We start from the raw sequence: 25,810 nt of genomic DNA, 5'->3' as shown, positions 1-25,810 counted from the left end.
CAACATTTTGCTGGATAGGCCTACTTAGACCATTGCTAAGTTCATGTAAATTTGGCTCCACCTGTTACCACACCCTCATTCCGGTCTGTGGCCACGCCCATCTTTTGCACATGGAGAAAAAAGTTTTAGCCATGTATTTAGGAAAGGGTTCTTTACAGTTTTTTTTTTAATACAGATTGGCTTTATTGCAGCACTCCTGTGTTGGGTTAAATTTGCATCATTGTTACAAGTGGTATAGTCCACTTTTAATTCTTTAATTATTATTTTCTGTTAGGTTAGCTTCTTTGTGCTTATATATAAAGATAATGTTTATGTTCACACACTCACATTGCATTCTTGCTTCAACTACTAATCATACATTCATACCACAGTGGTCATTAGTGCACTTACCTCAAGCCGGATCTTTACGGTTAGACTGATTAAAATGTGGAATGTATTACTACAGGAGGTAGTTATGGCAAATTTTATATCTGCATTTAAGCGGGGCTTAGACACTTTCTTTGCAATGAAAGACATCCATGGCTATAATTACTAGGCAATTCCTGGTGGTATTAATCCAGGGATTTTATATGATTGCCATTTGGAGCCGGGAAGAAAATGTGTTTTCCCTTCTGAGAGTAATTGGAACATGCCTTGTAAAAGTTTTTAATGCATTTTTTGGTTGAACTTTATGGACACATTTCAACCCAAAGAACTAAGAAGCTATGTAACCTTTCCACTATTCCTACCCTCACACCGATACTAGACAATATTGACTTCAGCCTAAAGGGGCCCATACACCTAACGATTTTTCCGCCGATATACAGCCGTTTCGATCACAGTGATCGTAACGGCTGTGAAATCGCCACGCACACCGCTGACAGAACGATCGATTTCCGTCCGAAATCGATCGTTCCCATTGATTCATGTCGACCCATCCGTGTGGAAGATTTTTTTTGGTCGCAGGCGGGTCGGGAGTGCGTCGTTAGCGGCGTTCGAATGCCCGACGACCGACGCAATACAGCGGGTATACATTACCTGCTCCGGTCCGCGCGAATCCCCGCTGTCACTGCTATCTTCTCCGCTCTGGTCTGGTTTTCGGCATGCTTCACTTCTTCCTGCCCGGCAGGAAGTTTAAACAGTAGAGGGCGCTCTACTGTTTAATCTTCCTGCCGGGCAGGAAGAAGTGAAGCATGTCGGACCCAGAGACCAGACCAGAGTGGAGAAGACAGCGGAGACCTGGGGACTCGCACCGGCGGAGCAGGTAATGTATGCGGGGGGGGGGGGGGGGCGGCATGAGCGGCGGCAGCACCGCCATCACCACAGATTGTGAACAGTTTCAGGCTGAAATCGGTTCACAATCTGTTGGTCGAATCTGATGGCAAATCGACCAGTGTATGGCCAACTTTAGTCTGAGGATGTTTCAGTCAGGATTAATGAGCTGAGACCCTACAGGCCTCAGTGGGAGGAAGGCAATATATTACAGGTTTCTAGTGTGTGATACTAAGGGATCTAAGAGCACCCCTAGGTCATTCAAATATACAGTAGCTAAGGTCAGACAGGAGGGCTTGGGGACCCACCGAATCTGTAAAAAAAACTCTATCCATACCATCCACCTTTATATAAAAATAGTCACAGAGAGTATAAGCGCATCCATTCTTTTGATGTTATTACCGTGAGCCACCAGGTCCGCTTTGGAAGGTATAGACCGCTGTAGCCAGTGTTTAGGCACTTATCCATATATATCTAAACATTGACTTCTTGGTAGCAGCAAGCAAAGCAGGGATAGCAGATAGCAGTGCTATTTTGGGAGAACAAGGTAAAGGTTTGTGATACAGGACATTATGCAAATCAAAGACCCAACTCCAGAATGGTTGGATGTGTTTACATTTCCAACACATGTGGAAGTAACTGTTCTTTTCCGCTTCACAACTCCATCAAGAGTCAGAATTTTGCGTCGAATTTTACTATCCGATTGACCTTGAGACTAACTTATAATTTCTTTCCTGCCCTGTAAACTTACAGGGATTGCATTACTGTGCTTCCTGGAAGAGGCAGAGTTTTGCCCTGTAGCTCTGCCTCTACTCCAGTCAATCTCCGCTGATCTTCCCCTTTCCCTTCCCCTTGCAGTCTTCTTTCACTGAGAGGGGTGGGGAGAGGTGGAAGTTCGGCGGAGATTGACTGGAGTAGAGGCAGAACTACAGGGCAAAGCTCTGCCTCTATCAGGCAGCAAAATATAGGACCTGCAAAGTCGTGGAACTTTGCAGGTCAATTTCAGGGCTATAAATAACTTATTCTGCCGCTGGGATGCAGCGATTCAGCTTAGAATTTAATGCTGAAGAAGGATGAATAAGAAAATAAAGTAAAAAAAAAGAGACTTCAGTGTCTCTAAACTCTGACCAAACAGCGCTCAGTGTGGTTACACGTCCATGCAGCCACAGTATGTTTCCACGCCGTTCTCTCTCCCAGTCAACTTAGTCAGTCATATCAATCCTGTCAAGTCAGTCATCATGCCAGTCCACATCAGTCCTGTGAAGCCAGTCTTGTTAAGTCAGTCCTGTCATGCCAGTTCTGTCAGTCAGTTCTGCAAATATTTGTCACCTAATAGAAGAAAATAAAAAAAAATAAAAAAAAACCCAGACAGGGTTTCTGAAGAATGATGTGAAAGACCTTCTACTGTCAGGTAATGCTTTATTTCATACTTTCCATTATACATACTAATTATACATTTTAATAGAAAAACTATTTTAATATATTACCTGCTAATTCCTGTTCCTTAAGTCACTGAGTCCACTTCCAGTTGTCCTTGTTTTATGGCATCTTCATACTGCAAACAATTAGATAAAAATAAATACAAACAAATGAAAAAGATAGTGCACTTATTATTTTTTTTAACTTAGCAGGTCAACGTTATTGGAGTAATGGATAAAGTACAATAGAGCAATACACTGCACTCAGTCAGGAGGGTCAAATTAGCAACAGGCAATGTGAGTGAACAATCATAAATAAAACTAGTAGAATAGATAGCAAAATTTCCATGAAGGTAAAACCATGACTATCGAGTATGTATCGAGTAAACTTCTGAACACATATGCATTCTAGCAATATGAGTTTTACCACTGTCTGCACAATATACTGTATATACTTTTTTAATTTATTATAATTTTTTAATAATAGTTTTTGTATATATTTTTTTAATTTTTATTTATTTATTTTATTTTTATTATTTTAACCTATTATAATGTAATTATTGCACCTCTATGCACATGCACTTTGGTTCATAAACACTCATGCAAAGTTATAGGTATCTTCATAAGATCTGCGTTCCTAGTTAAAAAAAATTCAGAATGTATTCAGTACATAAATAATGCAATCAATAGTAATTCTCTAGGATATACAGTATTTGCATAGAACCAGGATTTTGAGAGCAATATTAAAATGTACTAGAATATAGTTCATAGAGATAATATTGTTTATACCATCGACAAATATTATTGAGATATACCATCAATAATGTCGAATACTGATGTAATGGTTTTTGAAATATTTGAAATATATTATGTCATTTAGCAGCGCCAGTATACACATATATATGTATTTTTGTTTGTAGACACTTGTATTGACCTGAAGAAGTGGGCTGAGACCCATAAAACACGTTGTCCTTTTAATTGTGCTGAATCTTTTTAGTTTAACCCTGTGGTTTGGGTTCTTCCATCTGGATTGGTAAAGACACCCTCCCTCCACCTCCACCCACCCTCCCTCCAAAAACAAGGCTTGACTTACCACTGCTATGCTGACGACACCCAACTATATCTTTCCTTCAAGCCTGGTGTGTCAGACCCAACTCCAACTATAAACGCCTGCCTAGCTGAGCTACAGCAATGGATGAGTGACAACTGGCTGAGACTAAACACATATAAAACTGAAGTCCTTATGATCGGAGGGCAGCGCATGACAGCAAAACAACTTCAGTTGCAGTCTTCACCACTGGGAATAGGAGGCACAGATCTACACAGCTCTGAGCATGTGCGTAGCCTGGGAGTTCTAATTGATGGGGATCTAAACTTCAGAACCCACATCTCTGCTGTGGTGAAATCATCCTATTTTCACCTGAAGAACATCGCAAAAATCAAGCGCCTCATCCCCCCAGAAGATCTCCCAGCCTTAGTTCATGCCTTCATTACATCCCGATTGGACTATTGCAATGCTCTCTACACCGGCCTTCCAAAAAAGGACTTGTACTGCCTACAGCTGATACAGAGTACTGCTGCCAGACTGTTAACCAACCAACACCGTCACTGCCACAGTGCCACATAACACCAGTCCTGCACTCCCTTCACTGGCCACCCATAAAATGGAGGATCCTTTTCAAGATCGGCCTACTGACATTTAAATCACTGCATAATCTGGGCCCTGGATACATGAAAGAAATGTTGCAGCTGAATAGCAGTCCCGCAATCTCAGAGCCACAAGTTCTAATAATCTAGTCATACCCAGAGTCCACCTGGAAACTTTTGGTCCCAGAGCCTTCTGTCATGCTGCTCCTACTTTATGGAACTCCTTACCTCAGCAGATCAGGACAGCTCCATCTCTGGACGTGTTCCAGACTGAAAACCCACCTGTTCAGTTTGGCATTTGCAAAAATATAATTTTATTGTGTTAACACTTCATCCTACTACCAATTACTGAATCTGAGAGAGCCTAAGCGCTTTGAGTCCTATGGGAGAAAAACTCTATAGAAATGTTATTGTTATTGTTGTTATTGTTATATATTGTTTTGTTTCATTACATTACCTATTTTTGGGCACTTCCACCCCCAGTACTATACAGTGCATCTCCTTTGGAGGTATTCACCTTCCGGGTGTGGTGTTTTCTACAACCAAAAAGGACCAACCAGGAGTGCGATTATCCAGTTCTTGTAGGACCTGGAATACCGAGCGGGGACGGTTATTTCCCCGTTGGCGATATATGGTGGTTGCAGGGACTGCTTTGTGAGTATAAATACTCTTGTACTACAATCTAACATCTAATACCCCACAATACTGCACCATTTGGCTCCTGGTCTCTCCTTGTCATACAGTGGTATCCCCACAGTTACTACCTTTTCTCCTCCACATGAGGCTTTATGACCTCATCATAGACAGCCATCATGACCCATCAAGAATTGTCAAATACAAGCCAAGGTCGAGTTCCAGTAATTCAGACAATGTGAGTGCGCAACTAGCCACAGCTATGCTTATCAAGGGTGATGACTGGGAGCACTCTGCAAGCTTAAATACAACTTGTCTACTGTTACTAACCCTTGCTTTGTTACCTGGATACTCTTGCCTGCTGCCTGGACCGACCCAGGGCCGTTTCTAGCTTCAATGGGGCCCCGGGGCAAAAGTAACTTGGAGGCCCTCCTGACACTCTTCCCCCGACCGCTTCCACCACTGCACTAGTGTTGGTAGTTCCCCCCCAGTATAGATAGCAAGATGTGCCCCCAGTGTTAAGCAGCCTCCCCCAGTATAGATAGCAGGATGTCCCCCCAGGGTTATGTAGCTCCCCCCTGTATAGATAGCCAGATGTGTTCCCCAGGAATAGATAGCCTCCCCCCTGTAAAGCCAGATGTGCCCTCAAGGTTTATGTAGCCCACCAGTAAATATAGCCAGATGTGCCCCCAAGGATTGCGTAGCCCCCTCAGCACAGGTAACCAGATGTGCCCCCCAGGATTTGTTAGCCCCCCAAGCATATATTTACCTCTACACTCCCCCCCCCCCAGAATTAGTTAGTCTGCCCCTAGTATAGATAGCCAGATGTTCCCTCATTTTAAGCAGTCTCCCCCCACCTGATAAGCAGAGTGATGCAAGCAGAAGCGACAGTACAACTCACCTGTCAGCGCCACCGGGAACTTCTGCAAGTCTTCTCCCCATCACGCAGTTGCATATCTCCTCTCTGACTCCTCCAGTGGCGCAGTAATTAGTCACCACTAAGTGGCAGCAGAGAGGAGACATTGAACTGCATGATGGGGAGAGGTGGGGAGTTGTAGAAGTTCCCGACGGCACTGACAGGTGAGTTGTACTGCCGCTTCCACTCGCATCACTCTGCATATGGGCAGGTGAGGGGGATGGGGACACTCGGGGGGGCTTCCTCCTTCCCCTGCCTGCTACTGTTCCCCAGCTAACGGCTGCGGTATCCAGCAGACTGGCCCGCTGAAAAACATTTTTAAATGGTGAAGATTGGACAGGCTTGCCCCCCCCCCCCCCCTGGGCTCTGGGGCAATTGCCCCACTTGCAGTCCGATCACAGATTTCAATCATGATGTCGGATAGTGAAAAAAGGGCTCGAGAGGTTGTGATGAGCACCATTACAGTTTGAGACCATATTAAAGTAGCCAAAGAAATAGGGTATATACTCTTCACCGCTATAAGACCCCATTTGGTATGAACCCTAAAATCAGACCACTCAGGTATTTGTCATAAGTGGGCTGGTTGATAATGAAGCTTAAAGAAAGGTAGTCCTAGACCTCCATGTTCTCTGGATGCCATAAGAACAGAGCTTCGGACTCTGGGTCAAGAGTTATGCCATATGAATTTCAAGAAAGACGTTGTAATATTTTAAATTGCAAAGAGGTTACTTGGACAGGGAGAGTCTCGAAAAGATATAATATTTGTGTTAGTATATTTATTTTTAATGAATATATCCTGCCAAGCCAGGAAATTTTGTAGGCTGTCCATTTGTGAGGATCTTGTAAGATGGTTTGTATTAGAGAAGGGAAATTTGCCTTGTATAGAGTAGAGTATGTGGGTGTCAAAAAGATACTTAGGTATTTAACTGCTTAACGTCCGCACCACGCCGATTGGCGTGAACGGAGCGGCAGCCCCAGGACCACTCCAGGCCAATTGACGTGAAGTCCTAGAGGTGGAGATCGCAGGGGATTGCACGCGCTGATGTGCGCGCATCCCCGCTTGAATGACGGAGCTCCGCTCCCGTCATCAGCCTCCCAGCGGCAATCGCTGCTAGGAGACTGTTAGACGCCATCTATTTACATGGTACAGTGCTGCGATCTCTGGCAGCGCTGGCTGGGGACAGCCGTGTGATACGGCTGTCCCCCTGAGTGGCAGGGAAGCAATCCGCTGTCATAGGCTGAAGCCTATGACAGCCGATCGCACTGATTGGCTGGCGGGGGAGGGAGGAGGGAGCAGTTAAAAAAAAATAGTAAAATTTATTTAAAGAAGAGCTGTTAGGTATAAGGTCTCAGAGAAAAAAAACCACATTTATCAGTAGCTAAATATTGGCTGTACTTACATTACATATGCATTTCACTGTCCATGTTTGGATTTCACAGAATTTCTATATAGTATTAGAGAATGATGCTCCTGACAGCTCATGGCAGGCTCCATGTTTGTCTGTCTCTTATGAAGCCAATTGTGTCGTCATGTCCTCCCTGCTTCCTGATGATTCGACTCACAAAAAAGATCCTAATGGACAACACTACTGTGCAGTGAATATTAATTAGCCATGTGGCTAGTAACAATAGTGGACTCATGCTGTATACTCTAATGGAACATGTGTCCTGTGATTTTTCAGTGCTGTGAGCTGGGCTGCATTACAAGCTGCTGTAACTTGAGCCTGTAACTTCTCACTGGCAGCCTTAAGGCGTGATTGGGAAATGAAGGGGATGACCCAAGGTGGGGAGAAGCAGCCCCAGAATGCTTTGCAGTATGTTATGCGGCCTGTCGTCCTACTTAAGAACTTGGGAATAACAGCCTTGCTGTTCTGCACACATCAAAAGTAAGAGAGATTTTTAACTTCAGTATTGCCTTTTTGGCTTCCTTCTAAACTGTTTAACACAGGAGAATAGAGGTTTAAATTAGCTTTTGCAGTCTGACAGTTACGCTTTTAAAAATAATATTTAGAATAAAATAAATAAGCATCCTGGGAGAGATCAGAGCCCACCTACAGAAATCTCTGTTGGTGGGCAGAAAAAGTGATAGGGGGAATCATTTGTGTGCGGAGTTGTATGGCCCTGCAGGGAGCCCTTAAAGCTGCAGTGGTCTATTTTATAAAAAATGGCCTGGTCACTAGGGGGGTTTAAGACCGCGGTCCTCAAGTGGTTAATGGAATGTGTCTTCCAATTATAGTGGAAGGAATGTCACAAATTGTTTAGTAAAATGGGGGGTATTTTAATAGGGAGTGCCTCTGATATTTTTCCTGATTTAGATTAAAGCCTGAGATGGACTCCTGTGAAACAGAGTGCAAAGTGGGAAGTGAAATGAGTGGCTGAGTTAGTGTTAGTAAAATATCGTCCACAAAAAGTGATATTTTATATTCCTGGGAACCTTGTTTAACCCCTATTATATTTGGGTTTTGTCATATGGCACAGGCCAGGGGATCAATGCTAATAGCAAATACCGGTAACAAAGGAGACAGAGGACACCCCTGGCGTGTGCCATTCCGGATAGGGAAGGAGTTTGGAGAGGCAAAAGGGAGTTTGAACGAAGTGGATGTAGTATAGAAAACGAATTAATGCTAGGAAAGGTCTCTTAAACCCTTGATGTTCCATAACTTTAAATAGAACTGTCCAGCATCAAAGGCCTTCTCTGCATCCAAACTAAGGAGCAGAGAAGGCCTTCCCAATCTATTCATCAACTCTATTAAGTTAATGGCCCTCCTGGTATTGTCACCAACTTGACGGCCTAGTATGAATCCTACTTGGTCAATGTTGATCAAAGAGACACGAATAGGATTCAGATGATTAGCTAATACCTAAGTAATTATTTATAAGTCAGAGTTGAGAAGAGATATGGGACGGTAACTTTGTGGGAGTTGGGGATCTTTTCCTTCTTTGTCAATCATGGTAATCAAAGAGTTCAAGAATGAGTTAGGTGTAGATTTCTCTTCCATAAGTCTGTTAGCTAGTCTAGTTAAGTAGGGAGTGAGAATAGAGGAAAACTTTTTATAGTAGGAATATGGTAAACCATATGGTATGGTATAATGATCCAGGAGCTTTGGAAGAGGGTCAAAGCTTAATAACTTCTAGAACTTCTGTAGCTGTTATAGGGGTGTTTAATTGTTTGATATTATCTTCGGTTAGTCGGGGTAGTGATAGTTGAATCAAAAATGATCCAATTTTAGAGGAATATATTATGAGGCAGGGAGGTTTAGGTAAATCATAAAGTTGTTTGTAGCAATCTATGAAAATTTGAGCCACTTTCTGGGGATGGTACTGCACAGTGCCAATACTATCCTTCACAGAATAAATATATTGTTGGGAAGAATTTGGATTCAATTCACGGGCAAGAATGGTGCGAGGTTTGTTACCCCGTTCATAAAAAAGCTGTTTGGTCCAGCTCAGGCTTTTCTCTAGTTGAGTACTTTGAAGTGTCTGAATCTCGTGTCACTAGGTTTATAGGGGGCAGTAAATAAGTTTTGATAATAGCTCTCAAAGATCTCCATTACCTTATTAGGGAGGGTTTCTAGGGACCCTTTACTGTTTTGAAGCTTATACAGATGGGGTGGTTTGTAAAACTGTTGTAATTTCTTCGCAAACATTGTGCTCGAGGCGTTGCCATAAAGAAGAAACTTCGCCTTTGAAAATCTCAAAGCTTTTTCAGCTGCTTCAGAGAGCAATTTATTTAAAGAATGTCTTTTTTCTCTAATAAGAAGCAAGGTGTCATGATCAGATGAAGAACTATGCATTTTATATAATTGATCAAGTTCCTTTGTAAGGTTAAGGATAGTGCTTAGTTTTTCTCTTTTACGTCTAGCCGCCATCTGTATAAGCTTGCCTCTAATAACAGTTTTATGTGCTGCCCACAACGTACTAGATGAGACTTCCCCATTGTCGTTTATAATGAAATACTCTTCCAGGGCATTTTGTATCTCATTTACCACGGATGGGTCCTGCAGACGTAATTCATTAATTCTCCAATTTTCAGCTAAGAAGGGGGTACCAATGTTGTTAATTGTGGCCATAACAATCTGATGGTCTGACCATACACAGGACGTGATTTCCGCCGATGAAGAGTCTGCAAGCAATATGGGAGAGAGAAAAATATAGTCTAACCTTACATAGGTGTCTTGAGGGTGAGAATAAAATGAGTAGCTCCTGTCTCCCATATTGTGTGCACGCCACACATCGGTTAATTGATGGGTCCTAAGTGCACCACTCAAATATCTAGGAAAAACCCTACTATTTCCAGTAGCATTGCTTCTATCAATTAGTGCATTGTTGACACAGTTTAGATCACCTGAGATAATGAGATGGTTATATATATATGGCTCTAAACGGGTAAAAACATTTCTGAAAAACTCAGCTTGTGACGTATGTGGGGCGTACAAATTGCACAGGGTCACCTCTTTCCCTTCTAGAGTGCCTAATAATATTAGAAAGCGACTTTCTGGGTCTTTATAAACTTTTTTAGCATCCAAGTTAATACCATTTCGAAGTAATATGGCAACGCCTCTAGTTTTATTAGTGAAAGTAGTATAATAAGCCCTCTGGTATGATTTATCCATAAACTTGGGGACATGATTTAAAGAGAAATGAGTTTCCTGCAGAAATATTATATCTGCTTTCAATTGCTTATACTGTCTAAACGCTTTTTTGCGCTTTGAGGGCGAATGAAAGCCTTGAGTATTATGACTTATCAGTTGCAGAGGTATAGACGGTTGTCAGGATAAACACGCAAATAATTCTGCAAGAGATAGTGCCAACCAGAGGCGTTGCTATTAATGCCAAATGTATATATAAAGTTAAAATTGACCTGGAGAAGTATGATCTTATTCATCCACGAAATATCAAGAGTAAACAGAGAAGTGATACACCTAAAGAGAGAATCATGGTTAATCAAAGTAACAAATACGTTTTGAACTTTGCATAAAGAGATAAGTCTCCGTATAAAAATCAACATTAAACTAACAAACTATTATGTATTCTAAAGAACACATTGGTCCACAGGTAAGCACCCCAAAATATAATAATGGGAGAGATTCCTGAGGTACAACAGTCCCACTCAAACAGTGAAACTGATGGGGGAGGTAGTGCACTGTGCACAGCTCGACAGCAACCGCATGGTTTCGCCATAGTAAGTTATTACGTTCTCTTGAAATGGAGGAAGAAAGTCAGGACCTCCCAACAAGAAAAAGAGGTGCTTGCTTTGATGAGAGCGTGAGACAGTCAGGTTTCCAATGATTCGGGAAGATGTTGAGGGGATTTGTTACGCTGAGAGCCTTTGCGGGACCATATCGGGGAGAGAGGTTGCTTAGACTGCTTGTTAGGCGAAGGTTCTGGTGTAGAGCATTGCAACCCCAGCTTGCGAACCATCTTAATTCCCTCGCTAGGAGTCTGCGCCACATAGGTTAAACCGTTATGTAGAACAATCAAATAAAAGGGAATCCCCAACGGTACCTGATTTGAGCTTTTGTTAAAGTCGTCGTGATATGTTTCATGTTCTTGCGTTTGTCCAAAGTGATAGGTGAGATATCCTGAAAGATTTGAATCTTATGATCTTCAAACCGAATCTCAGGGGATGATCTGGCTGCTTTGATAATTTTATCTTTAATTAGAAAGTCTTTAAGACAAAGAATAACATCCCTAGGTGGTTGGTCTGGTGCAGGCTGGGCGCGTAATGCGCGGTGAATCCGATCGCATGTAAAAGCATTATCAGGAGAGTCTGGTAGCAAAGACTTAAAAATAGTGAATATGGGTGGAATAATCTCTTGGTATGATTCTGGTAAACTGCGTATCCGCAGATTATTCCTTCGATTTCTATTATCAAGATCCTCTGCCTGTAGTTTTAACGTGTCAACTGATTCTTTTAGAGAGTTGTGCTCCGAGCGTAACTCCTTGTGAGAAGCCATTAACTGATCGTGTTTAGTCTCTAAAAGATCTGTGCGGCTGCCCAGTGAAGCTATCTCCTGTGTTAAGGTGGATTCCACCCTGCGCAGTTCCATTTTAAATTTACCTGCCAGCCTGTTGTACATCTGTTCCAAGCTCTCCTGCAGGTCTTGTTTCGTCAGGGCCTTGTTGCATTCTGGTTTGGAGCTTGTCCAGTCTGGGCCCGCATCTGAAGCAGAGTCCAGCGAACCTGTAGGAGAGCCGCGGCCATCTTGGGACGACATCATGGAGTCACGCGGCCTTAGAAAGTAGTCAGATACTGACTTCTGGCGTTGTGAAGATCCGGCCTTCTTCCTCCCTGGCATACACCGGCGTGAGCGGGGGTCAGTGCTGTAGATTCGTGCTGAAAATTTAGGCTTAAAACCCCGTGGTGCGGCTAATCAAGCTGAGTATGAGCGGAGCTACATGGAGTTGCGTCCGTCTTCCTGCGCGCCGCGCATGCGCCCTCCGAAGTGTCTGAATCTCATGTTTAAAGTGGATCTGAGATAAACTTTTACTCATTGCATAGTTGTGCTCCTTTCATATAGTTTATAGGGCATTCCTCAAGCCAAATACTTTTTTTTTGTTTGGCACTCTTAGAGCAATGTAGCAAGGGCTTATGGGAGCTCAGTCTGGGCAGGAGGGGGAGGTGTTACTAGCCATAGATTTCAGAGGCAGAGGGGAGGAGGGAGGAGGAGAGGGGATTGAGCTGAGGGCTGGAGGTGCTATCAGCTTGCCTGTGTAATGTGACAAGCAGAACATGGCTGCTGTCATTGTATCACAGGAAGAAATAATCATATACAGTTAAAGCTGTTTGCAGCTAGATTTGCTGTGCAAACTAAAGTATGTGATAACTCCAAACCATAACAGCAGAAAAAGTTTTGAATGCAGGAGTAGCATCTTTATCACTTAATACACTCAGACCAGTTGCTGTTGAAATTAGATTTTTATGGTGACAATCCCACTTTCACTGGCGAACGGAGGGGGCTATTCCGGGTGTCTGGAACACCCCCCCCCCCCCTGCACCGAGCTGTGTATTCAGCCAGGGAAGCCCGCATAATATAAACAGCCTCATTCTCCCTCCCTTCTTACTTCTGGTGCCTCCCTCCAGCTAATAGAATAAGAGAGGCAGCCGAGCCCGCCCCCACAAGAAGATGCAGCCTGCAGTGAGAGAATGTTGATTCTGGAGTCCTGGACTCTCCACAGCACAGAAGTGTCAGACATGATGCAATTAGAGGGCAGGCAAGCTGGTAAATATGCACAGCATGATGCAGAGCTTTCCTGGACTCAGGGTCCGTGGGCAAACATCTGTCTGGTCTCTCCCCATTGTTATAATGACTGCATGTGTGGATAAGGTGTTAAACAAGTTGAAAAGTTTTTGACAGTCCCTAGACTCCAGGAGGGCTTCTTTCTGACTTGTGTGGGAGACTGGCAGGAACAGGAGTCCGATTACAGGCAAGTAGCCTGTCTGATGTGGGACTGCAATACAGATACGTTCTCTGCTCCATCTCAGGCTATTCTCAATTTCTCCACTCCTCTCTCTGGGCTAGTACACGCCAAAATGACAATAGCAATCGCTAGCAATTTGTGAGTGTGATTTTGTGAAGCGATTTTCAGAGCGATTTTTGAATGAATCGCTCAAAAACATGCTACATGCAGTATACATGCGATTTTGAAAAAGTCACAACGCTGCTGTGAGAACACTATAACAGGGTAACATTAGCCAAGCGCTTTTCAAATCACTGTTGATTTGAAAAACGCTCAGAAGCACTCTTGGTGTGCACCAGCCTCCTTCATTCACCTTTGTTTCCCTCTTCCCCTAGAGCTGGCTGTGTCTTCTTGTCATACAGGAAAGCTAAACAAAAGTGCAATTCTGGTGAGGCAAAATATTATTATTTAGTATTTATATAGCACCGCCATCTTCCGCAGATGCCTATATCCCTGCATCATATGGTTATCACTTGCGCTATGTGACACTATGTGGCATATTCCACTGAATTGTCCAAACTAAGTCTATCTCCCTTTCCTCTCTCGGGGAGTTGTTCCAGTGCTGTACCCGTTCAAATTTGCTGCTACCAGAAGCCCTCAGAAACACTCGTGTCCTTGAGTACTTCCAAAGATAGGCAGCTCCGTAATACGCCAGCGCACTTTTGTGCATAGGCAGTATGGAGCCACCTGTATTCGGAAGCACTCGAGGACATAAGTGCTTCTGGACCTTTCAGGAATCCCCCCCTTAAAAATCCTGCGTTTGCCCCTGCACTTTAACCATGATCTATAGTGAGTTGAGTATGCACAAAACATTTGAAGGCAGACTATATAGACCTCTTGGGATAAAACTTATCAATAGAACTAAAGGTAAAAATAACAATAACAATATTAGGTGTAAGGCAGGGGTCTCAAACTCGCGGCCCGCGGGCCATTTGCGGCCCTCGATACAATATTTTGTGGCCCTCGACGGCAAAAGCTTCCTTATAGTTCGCTTCAGTGCTCCCAAGTAATCCGCCGCATCCCCGCCGCTAAATGGGTGCAGAGCCCCCAAATCGCCTGGGGGCAAATCCGCCGCCATTTCCTGGAGGGGGCAGAGCTTTCAGCTTCAGCTCTGCCCCTCCTGACATCAATCGCTGCCTCTCCCCGCCCCTCTCTGTGAAGGAAGAGTGAGAGGGGAGGGCAGAGGCGGCGATGCGCCGCGATTGTGAAATTCCTTATGCGACCCAGCCTCATCCTGACTTTGCCTCCTGCGGCCCCCAGGAAAATTGAGTTTGAGACCCCTGGTGTAAGGTATACAAAAAAGGCCACATTCAAACCAATGGCTATATGTATGGGTTCCTGGGTTGATCAGTCTCCATAGCAACCAAGCAAGTTGAGGATCTCCCGGGGGCACAAGCGGATACCCAAGATGAGATGCTTAATTACAGAGATAACAAAAACAATATATAGTAACATGTGATGACAGGATAAATTCTTCTCCACCGCCTGCAGTATAAGCTTAATAAGCATTTTTACTCTTGTTTAGAAAGGGAGAGCTCAGGTGTCATAATCAGTTCTGGTGTTAAATTTCGTTTGGCAGTTTAGTTCAGAACCAGGTATGGGCTATTTAAGGTCCTTAAGGTCATGAGCCATACTGAGGGAGAGAGGGACAACATAGATTATGCGTGAGAAATGAGCAAAAGGATGAACATGCCCTAGTTGGTATAAGAATTCAAAAAAAGTTAGCATTTAAACTCAAGTTGGCTGATCTTCCATTTTCTCAGCCCTGTCTGGGTAAGTGATGCTACGGATAGGGTATTAATACATTCCGAGATGCGTCGTACCTTCCATGGCGGTGAAGACATAGGTGAAGATCGGGTTAGAGAGACCGAGGTGGTGGTGGTGAGGGCCGTTTGAGGCCCAGTTGTTTGAAGAACATGGGGGCATCATCTATGTCAGATATAGAAAAAAAATCAAACCATGTTTGTTCACAATTAGTCGGAAGGGGAAGCCCCACTTGTAAGAGATATTAGCATCTCTTAGCAGCTGCGTAATTGGCTTAAAAGCTCTTCTTTTTGCCAGGGTAATCAATGATAAATTATTATAAATAGCAATCTCTTCCCCTTTAAATGAAATTGTTGATGTATTCCTGAGGGCCCTGAACAAAGTGTCTTTTGCTTCAAAATAATGCAGTTTGGCAATGATATCCTTGGGTCTCTGTGAGCCAGGCTGATGTTCCCCCAAGGATCTGTGGGCTCTGTCTATTCTTCACATCTCTTCAGGCACGTCTGAAAGGATAGTGTGAAAGAGCTCATTTAGATATTCTACAATATGTTCAGTTTTCAAGGACATAGAGACCCCTTTAATGCAAGTCAAACAAAAAGGAGAGGTCAGGCCCTGCTTCAATACACCAAAAATCTTTATTATTACAAAAAGAACTGACACTGTGATTCCATAATAGTATCCATTAAAATCATAAAACCACTCTCTGAGGTAGCAAAATTGCACAGCTGGCTGGGCCCACACAAGTATCACACTATCATTAATGCCATACACACCTGGGATCCCCATACATATATGCCAACAGCCCTATATATGCCTATAGAGCTCTAATGTTCCAGAGGAGGAGTCCCAATATGAGTAGTGTTCAACCTAATCTGGTGTATATCTAAGATAACTGGGTACAGCAGACACAGTTCATTCAGCTGATTTTAGTGTAGACTCCAGATGTCCCTTTAATGATATTTAAAGAGGAACTGTTGCGAAAATCTTAACATTTAAAACATATACAAATAAGAAAAATGTTTCTTCCTGAGTAAAATGAGTCATAAATTACTTTTCTCCTATGTTGCTGTCACTTACAGTAAGTAGTAGAAATCTGATATTACTGAAAAATTTTGGACTAGCCCATCTTCTCATAGGGAGGTTCGCAGGGTTTTCTTTATTTTTAAAAGCACTTAGTGAATGGCAGTTGCTCCGTCCAAGTGCCAAAATAGTGTGCAGTGATCATGGAGGCTGGCCAGCATCTTTATATTAATCATTTTCAGGGAATGTCTTTATAAAGAATAAAGGCCATGCTGAGATGGACTAGCCAAAACCTGTTGGTAATGTCAGATTTCTACTACTTATTGTAAGTGACAGCAACATAAGAGAGAAGTAATTTATGGCTCATTTTACTCTGGGAGAAATGTACTTCTTATTTGTATGTGTTTAAAATTTTAAGATTTTTGTGACAGTTCCTCTTTAAGCTCACAAACAGTTGCAGAGAAGGCCATCTGCCTCACATATATAAGCAAACAGTCACAGTTAGCTGCCTCACTGAGGCTCTCACCACTCAGTTGGCAGGTCTCAGTCGCTGTGATTCATGCAGCTGCATGTTATCCGGGCGCTGTTTCCCGAGGTCTCTCACCTCTTGGCTACAGACAGTGGTCAGGATATTTGCATCAGGCAGGTCCGTTCAGGATTATCTTAGGCAGAAATAAGGGTGCACACATACCTCAGTAATGTGCAACATTATCCACACCACCCCTCACAGAACGCCTTCCAATCGGTCATCCAGCGCCAGACTCCGTTGCAGGCTTAGCAGGGCTCGTGTACCATGGATGCTAGAGAGTGAACGCCATCAACACGCATATCGGCCAATTACGGCCTTAATCATGTGATCAGCAGGCAGGGATTTTGACACAGTCTTTATAGCGTGACATGCGTACGCATCAGTCAAACTCCATCTTGTGGATGTTTTGCTAATTGCAGTTATGGTTCCTTGTGTTTACAGGGCTTCCTCTAATCAGATGTATTCGTGTCCTCCACTTGTTTCATCTTGTGGACATTATTAGCAGTGCAGATTAAATCACAACGTTTGTTTTTGACTTGCATCTATTGTCAGACCCATGCTCCCTCATTGATGTGAGGTATCATCTATACAGTAAGGCCAGTGAGTTCCAGGAACTTCTTTTTGACCCCTTTAATGCGCACGTTCTGTCTCCTCTCCCTATTTTCCATTCCCTCATGTGCTGTATGCTGAGATTTTAAGTCTGTTTGCATAAGTTGTTGTTCATCAGCTAGATCAGCGTGTTTTATAGCTATGGCATTCATCCTCCCCTCGTACTCGCCTAATTAGAAGATTGTGAGCCCGGCAGGTTTGCTAGGTCGGTGCCATCTTGGCTGGTAGAGGGACCCAGGAACTTGTCCATAGTGCCTGTCAGAGCCGTGTTTTTGAAACCCCCTTTGTTCGCCATACCGTGCTGGGGAAGATGTGGACGCTGTCTCCTGCAAAACCGCGTCTGTATTGCAGTGGAAGCGGATAAGGCGGCTGTTAGAAACTGCGGTGGACAGAGCATGTGCCTCTTCTACCCCTGGCAAAATTTGACTTGAAGTTACTTTTATTCAACCAGCAAGTCATTTTTTATGGGAAATTACTTATATGTCTCCCAAAAGATAATAAGATGATGTACAAGAGACATTATTGTGGGAAAAAAAACATTTCTCAGCTTTTATTTAAATTTGAGCAAAAAATGTCCAGTCCAAAATTATTCATACCCTTCACAAACTGTCACAGTCTGTGGGAAAATTCAAAGTTCTATACAATTCCAAATAGACCAAGCTGTCCTAAAGCATCCTAATAACCCTGATTAATTGGGAACAGCTGTTTTACGGCGGAATGAAACCCAGCATTTCTTCTTTGCTCTAATAGATTATTTACAGCATATTATATACAACCAGCATTTTTTTTACTAGAACAGCATTCAAAGGGTTACACACAGGACTTGAAAATCTGGCCGCATCCGAAGTTGTAGATATGTTATCTTGTGTTTAATTGTATTAAGTGAGTGATGTAAATAAACACTTCTACACTGTCGGGTCCCCTGAACAAAGTCAGACAATTTAGAAAGCATTTCTGCTTGTTAGAACATGAATAAAGCAGTTATAAATAAAATGCAAAGTCAGCTTTCAGTGCAAAAAAGTGTACTTTGGGAACGTATAATTTCTAAATGAATACTAATACTTTTGCACAAAAGCAAATATGATAACCTTATGGCATATAAAAAGTAGGAAAACATGTTTTTATTGAATATTAGCTGATTGCCCGGCGTTGCCCGGGTATGTATTTGGCTGGTGTTGGCTCTGCATACTTTTTCTAACCCCACAACACAATTACTCAATGACCAAGTTTGTGAGCTTTGCGGTCTTTGATATTAATAATTTGCATTGAAATGAAAAAATCTTATTGGCTGTTTGTGGCTCCACACCCTTTTCTGAATTTGAACCCCAGTCACCCAATGACCAACTGTACCAGGTTTGAGGCCTGTGCCATTAACAGTGCAAGAATGGTAGCAATTAAATATTCCCCTTGAAAAGCAATAGGTGAAGTTTGATTTACTTTTGTAGGCTCCACTCACTTTTCTGAATATTAATCCCAGTCACCCAGTGACCAACTGTGCAAAGTTTAAAAACCCTGCCATTAACAGTGTAAGAATGGCTGCAGTTTACATTTTCCCAGTGAAATTTGTATTTGTCTCCACCCACCGATGACCTGGCGTTGCCCGAGTATGTATTTGACTGGTTTTGGCTCCGCCCACTTTCTAACCCTAACACACAAACACTCAATGACCAAATTTGTGAGCTTTGGGGTCCTTGGCATCAATAATTTGTATATTCCCATAGAAATTAAACAAATCTGATGGGCTGTTTGTGGCTCCGCCCCTCTCCAGCATTTGAACCCCAGTCACCCAATGACCAACTGTAGCAGGTTTGAGGCATCTGCTATTAACAGTGTAAAAATGGCAGCAATTTAAATATTCCACTTGAAAATCAACAGGTGAATTTTGATTGGCGATTATAGGCTCCACCCACTTCCCTGAATATTAATCTCAGTCACTCAGTGACCATCTGGGGAAAGTTTGGAAATCCTGCCATAAACAGTGTAAGAAGGGATGCAGTTTACGCTTTCTCAGTGAAATTTGTTTTTGGCTCCGCCCACTTTTTGTAACCTGGACACAAAGTCAGTACTCAATGCCCAAGTTTGTGAGCTTTGGGGTCCTTGGCATCAATAATTTGTATTTTCCCATGAAATGAAACAAATCTGACTCTCTGTCCCCTTTTCTGAATTTGAACCCCAGTGACCCAATGACCAACTGTACCAGGTTTGAGGCTTTTGCCATTAACAGTGCAAAAATGGCAGCAATTTTAATATTCTCCTTGAAAAGTGACATGTGATTTTTGATTGGCATTTTTAGGCTCCACCCACTTGCCTGAATACTAATCCCAGTCACCCAGTAACCAGCTATGCTAAGTTTGAGAACCCTGCCATTAACAGTGAAGAAGGGCTGCAATTTACAATTTCCCAGAAAAATCTGTTTTTAACTCCACCCACTTTTTGTAACCTGGACACACAGTAACTACTTAATGACCAAGTTTGTGAGCTTTTGGGTTCCTGGCATCAAAATTGTGCTAATGGAAGTAGTTTATCCAGCAAATAAATCTGGCTGTTTTTGGCTCCGCCCCTTTACTGAATTTGAACCCCAGGCACTTAACGACCGACTGTAGCAGGTTTGAGGCCTCTGGTATTAACAGTGTGAGAATGGCTGCAGTTTCAATATTCCCCTTGAAAATCAATAGGTGCATTTTGATTGGCTCTTGTAGGCTACACCTACTTTTCCGAATATTAATCCTAGTCACCCAGTGACCAACTGTGTGAAGTTTGAGAACCCTGCCATTAACAGTGTAAGAAAAGCTGCAGTTTACATTTTCCCATGTAAAAAGTTAGTTGTTTTTGGCTCCGCCCACTATATCTAATCTTGACATACAGTCACTTAATGCTCAAGTTTATGAGCTTTGGGGTCCTTGTCATCAATAAGTTGCATTTTACCAATGAAATTAAACAAATCTTATTGGCTGTTTTTGGCCCGCTCCCTTCAGAATTTAAACACCAGTCTCCCAGTGACTGACTGTAGCAGATTTTAGGTCTCTGCCACTAAGAGTGCATGAATGGCAGCAATGTAAATATTCCCCTTGAAAATCAAAAGGTGAATTTTGATTGGCTGCTGTAGGCTCCACCCATTTTTCTGAATATTAGTCCCAGTCACCCAGTGACCAACTGTGTCACGTTTGAGAACCCTGCCAATAACAGAATGGCTGAAATCAATCTAACAAATCTGATTGGCTGTTTGTGGCTCCACCCCTTTAGTGAATTTGGACCCCAGTCACCCAATGACTGACTGTATCAGGTTTGAGGCCTCTGCCACTAACAGTGTAAGAATGGTAGCAATATTCCCATTGAAAATCAATAGGTACATTTTGATTGGCTGTTGTAGGCTCAACCCACATTTCTGAATATTCATTCCAGTCACCCAGTGGCCAATTGTGTAAAGTTTGGGAGCCCTGCCATGTTAAAAAAGTAGTTGTTGGCCTCGCCCACTTTTTCTAACCTTGACATACAGTCACTCAATTATCAAGTTTATCAGCTTTGGGGTCCTTGGTATCAATACTTTGTATATTCCCATTGAAAAATAAACAAATCTGGCTGTTTGTGGCTCCGCCCCCTTTCTGAATTTGGTCCCTAGTCACCCAGTGACCAACTGTACCAGGTTTGAGGCATCTACTTTTAACAGTATAAGAGAATGGTAGCAGATGAAATATTCCCTTTGAAAATCAAAAGGTGAATTTTTATTGGCTGTTGTAGGCTCCACCCACCTTCCAAAATCTTAATCTCAGTCACCCAATGACCAACTGTGCAAAATTTGAGAACCCTGCCATTAACGGTGTAAGAATGGCTGCAGTTTATATTTTACCAGTAAAAGTTGTTTTGGCTCCGCCCACTTTGTGTAACCTTGACACACAGTCACTCAATGACCAAGTTTGTAAGCTTTCAGGTTCCTGGCATAAAAATTGTGTGAAAATGGAAGCAGTTTATCCACCAAGGAAATCTGATTGGCTGTATGTGGCCCCGTCCCTTTGGTGAATTTGGACCCCAGTCACCCAATGACCGACTGTAGCAAGTTTGAAGCCTCTGTCAGTAAAAGTGTAAGAATAGCAGCAGTTTAAATGTTCCCCTTGAAAATCAATAGGTGAATTTTGATTGGCTGTTGTAGCTCCGCCCATGTGTGCAGGGGGGACCCGAGACCCCCAGAACATATCATCCCAGGTTGTAAGGGATCTGTATACCAAGTTTCGTTCAAATCGGTCAAGCCGTTTTCGCGTGATCGCGGCACACACGCGCACACACACACACACACACACATATTATATATATATATATATATGTGCGCTCGCACGCACACACACACACTTTGATATATGTAGATTATTATGTCATGGTGTTATACCGCTTTAATTAACTCAACAGGTAAAAAACCGCAGCTCTCTGCAGTTAGTTTGTGGACAGTCATGGCTAAGACAAAGGAGCTCAGTGAGGACCTGCGGCTGCACATTGTGGCTGCTCACAAGTCAGGAAAGGGCCACAAGGCCATTTTTAAATGTTTTCAAGTTCCAGTGGCTACAGTGCAAAGTATTATTAAAAAATACAAGATGTTCCGTTCTGAGGAAAATCTCAGAGGATGTGGTCAGAAGCCAAAAGTGACACCTGTGCTGGCCAGGAGAATAGTGAGTGAGATGAAAAAGAATCCAAGGATCACCACCAAGGGCATCCTGATTAATCTGGGCTCTGCTGGTGGCAATGTCTTAAGGCAGACAATTCAACAGACACTGCACACTGCTGGGTTCCATGAATGCAGACCAAGGAGGATGCCACTTCTCTAGATAAGGCACACTAAAGCTGGCTTGCCCTTTGCAAATGCTCATCTGGAAAAAGTAGAAGACTTCTGGTCTTCTGTGTTATGGTCAAATGAAACACAAATTGAATTGTTTGTTCACAATGATGTTTCCTTTATTTGGCATAAAAAAGGAGAAGCCTTCAACCCAAAAAACACCATCCCACAGCGGTGGGAACCTAATGCTTTGCGGGTGTTTTTCAGCCAATGAACCAGGGAACCTAATCACATTAAACGGCACCATGAAAAAAGGGGAATACATGAGGATTCTCAACGACAACATCAAGAAGTCTGCAGAGAAACTTGGCTTTGGGCACCAGTGGACATGTCAGCATGACAATGACCCAAAACACACAGCGAAAGTGGTGAAAAAACAAATTAACGTTTTGGAGTGGCCCAGTTAGAGCCCTGACTTGAATCCAATTGAGAATCTGTGGAGGGAGTTAAAGATCAGGGTGATGGCAAGAAGACCCTCCAACCTGAAAGATTTGACAATGAATGGGCAAAAATACCCGTGGAGACATGCAAAAAGCTGGTCTGCAATTATAGGAAGCGTTTGATTGATGTAATATCCAATAAAGGCTTTTCTATTGATTATTGAGAAGGGTATGAATAACTTTGGACTGGACACTTTTTGTTCAAATGTAAATAAAAGCTGAGAATTTTTTTCCCCCACAATAATGCCTCTTGTACATTGTCTTATTATATTTTGGGAGACACCTATGTCACTACCCCTCAAAAAATTACTTGCTGGTTGTATAAAAGTAACTTTTTGGGCCCGTTTCCACTTGTGCTTTGGGAATCGCCGTGGTAAAAATTTGCATGCAAATGCGAATTTCGCATGCGGTTATATGCGAATTTTCATGCAAATTCACATACGATTTCGCATGGATGACGATGTATGAGAATTTAACCATGGCAGTGCCTGTGTGATTTTCCATTGATTCCATGCGAAATTGTTTGCGAATTTGCATGAAAATTTGCATACCAATACCGCATGTGAATTCTCTATTAAATACATTGTATGCGAGTCGCATAGCGGTATGCAGTATGCGAATTCTGATGGCTCTGCCGTGCAGATTTTTTCTGCACAGAAAAACGCAAAGGAATCCTGACAAGTGGAAACAGTCCCATCCACTTGTATTGGCTATGCGAATTTGCATGCGGCAAACGCATGCGAATTCGCGATAGTGGAAAGGGGCCCTAAGTCAAAATTTGCCAGGGGTATGAATAATTATAGTCAGCACTGTAAGAGACAGATCTCTCTCGAACTGAATCATATCAGAGAGATCTGTTGACTGCCCAAACACCACAGACTTATTTCCGATCGATTTCAGCATGAAATCCCGTGAATCACCCTCGCGTTGTCGCCACTGTCGGTGTTCCCCCAAATGTTACATGTATCCCCTGGTGCGTGTGCATTCATATCTCCCACCTGTCTGCTGCCACTAGTCTACCTGCTCTTCTTCCTCATTTGCAACCCACTTGACTGCTGTGCATAGCATGTAGCACGTGGGTGATGTCACACCAGAGATGGCCCAAAATTCAGATTTTGGGTTTGCGAACCACAAACGCGAACTTCCGCAAAAGTTCGAGTTCGCACGAACCGGGCGAACCACCATGGACTTCAATGGGCAGGTGAATTTTAAAACATACAGGGACTATTTCTGGCCACAAAAGTGATGGAAAAGGTGTTTCAAGGGGTCTAACACCTGGAGGGGAGCATGCCGGAGTGGGATACACGTATTTGAGGCAGAGTCGGGTTATAATCTCTAAAGGGCAGAAATTACATTACATTCCTAAATTGGAGGCATAAAGTGCTTAAAAACATCTTGCGTGTGTATACATGGATCAAGTAGTGTAAGTAGCGTACTGCTTCACACTGACAGACCAAACTCACTGTTTAACGCACTGCCACAAACAGCCGCAAAGGGTTGCCATTAGTTGACATTCTCAGGACATAAAATGTCGGTCCTTTCGGCGGCAATGTTTGTGTAGTTAGCTCTTAAGCAAATTCCTACCCACAATGCACCGCTCCTGAGGAAGTGGTCCTTTTGAACCACGCCACGCGTGGAGCATCTTGTGTGCCTCCCTCCACCCATACTCCATGGCTGCCTCTATCCACCATCTTTGGCTACGTATGTATACCCCTTAATACACAGGTATCCGTGATCTGCACTGTTCATACATGACTATATTTATGATCTCTCATGATTCATGAGCATATTGTTACACTTTAGCACTTTCTTTGATTTTCTTCTCACGGTTGTTCATAGGAGATCTTTTATTGGTGGTTCCTACTTAACCCTTCTTACATATATATATTTTGCAGCTATTAGCCCAGACCCAGGTCTCATATACCTAATAGTGGGCTCAATTCATAAACCCACGTTAAGTACTATCTTTGGCAGCCATTAGGGTTCGTTTGTGATATAGGAGGTGAGGCATTTGTGATTTTGTTCCCACATAATACTGTATTGTGGTGATTTGCTGTTCATAGCAATTGTTTTAAAATGTTTTTATGATGTTTATACAGAATGTTCAATAAAGCTTTGTTATATTTATAACTGGTGGTGCAGCAGTTTGTGCAGGATTGCTTTTGCTTCTTTTTTCTTTAAATTCCTCCTTTGGTCCTGTGGCTAGCACACCATATGTGCACATATTTAATATTTGGAGTGCGGATGCAATCATTTCTTTATAAACTGAATGTTTGTGTAGTGATGGCCGTGCTCGTGCGCACGTTGGCAAGAGTGCAGGCGATGGCGGTTTTCCAGCCTATATGCTCGGGCAGAGGTAGTTCAATCACAGAACAACAGCGAGTGTCTAGCTGATCGAATTTAGTCTGTCCACAATGAAGCAACAACCTTATTGGGCCTCCAACACACTCATATAGGTCATTGATTTATTGTGAAACGCAAACCCCTTCACCCCGACAAGGTAACAATCACGAAGGGGAATTGACACGTACATGCCTTTTGTTTTGTTGTTGTTGCAGCCACAGTGCAGCCAGAAAAATTAGGCATGTACACACACCAGAAAAATTATTATTATTTTTGGTAGTGGCCACTGCCAGCAGCAGCCTTAAACATTCAGGATCCACCTGGACTCTGTCGGTGGTGGCGGAAAAGGCAGTCAAGAGGCATTCAGGCAGAGATGCTGTGTGGGGACTGACTTAGTCTTCGGGCAGGCAGTAGAGGTGTGCAGGCAGAGATGCTGTGTGGGGACTGACTGTCTTTGGGCAGGCAGCAGCCCTCCGGGATCCATGCCTCATTCATTTTAATAAAGGTGAGGTACTGAACACTTTTTTGACCTAGGCGACTTCTCTTGTCAGTGACAATGCCTCCTGCTGCGCTGAAGGTCCTTTCTGACAGGACGCTTGAGGTGGTGCAAGCCAGAAGTTCGATGGCAAATTGTGACAGCTCTAGCCACAGGTCAAGCCTGCGCACCCAGTAGTTCAGGGGTTCATCACTGCTCATAGTGTCTATATCTGCACTTAAGGCCAGGTAGTCGGCTACCTGCCAGCCAAGGCGTTGTCGGAGGGTGGATCCCGAAGGGCTTAGGCGAGGCGTTGGACTAAAGAAAGTCTGCATGTCCAACATCACCATCAGATCGCTAGAGCATCCTGTCCTTGCCTGCGTGGACATGGGAGGAGGATTACTGGCACCTCTTTCCCATTGTGCTGTGACATCACCCTTAACCACTTGAGGACCGCGGTGTTAAACCCTCCTTGGGACCAG

General features: G+C 43.2%; 1 protein-coding gene across 1 annotated transcript in view; it reads right to left on the bottom strand.

The window, feature by feature from the left end:
- The window catches only part of LOC137518507 (polycystin-1-like protein 1), a 330,792-nt gene that overhangs the window by 37,629 nt on the left and 267,353 nt on the right, over positions 1-25,810 (bottom strand). Inside the window, exon 13 of the mRNA XM_068236461.1 lies at positions 2,739-2,806. Within this exon, the coding sequence (XP_068092562.1) occupies positions 2,756-2,806 (51 nt within the window). The 3' untranslated portion in view covers positions 2,739-2,755. The remainder of the gene's footprint in view (positions 1-2,738; positions 2,807-25,810) is intronic.

This window comes from Hyperolius riggenbachi, chromosome 5, assembly GCF_040937935.1.
Source record: "Hyperolius riggenbachi isolate aHypRig1 chromosome 5, aHypRig1.pri, whole genome shotgun sequence".
Classification (NCBI taxonomy): Eukaryota; Metazoa; Chordata; class Amphibia; order Anura; family Hyperoliidae; genus Hyperolius; species Hyperolius riggenbachi.
Note: the sequence above shows the minus strand (reverse complement) of the source record. Positions and strands in the feature narration are given on the sequence as shown.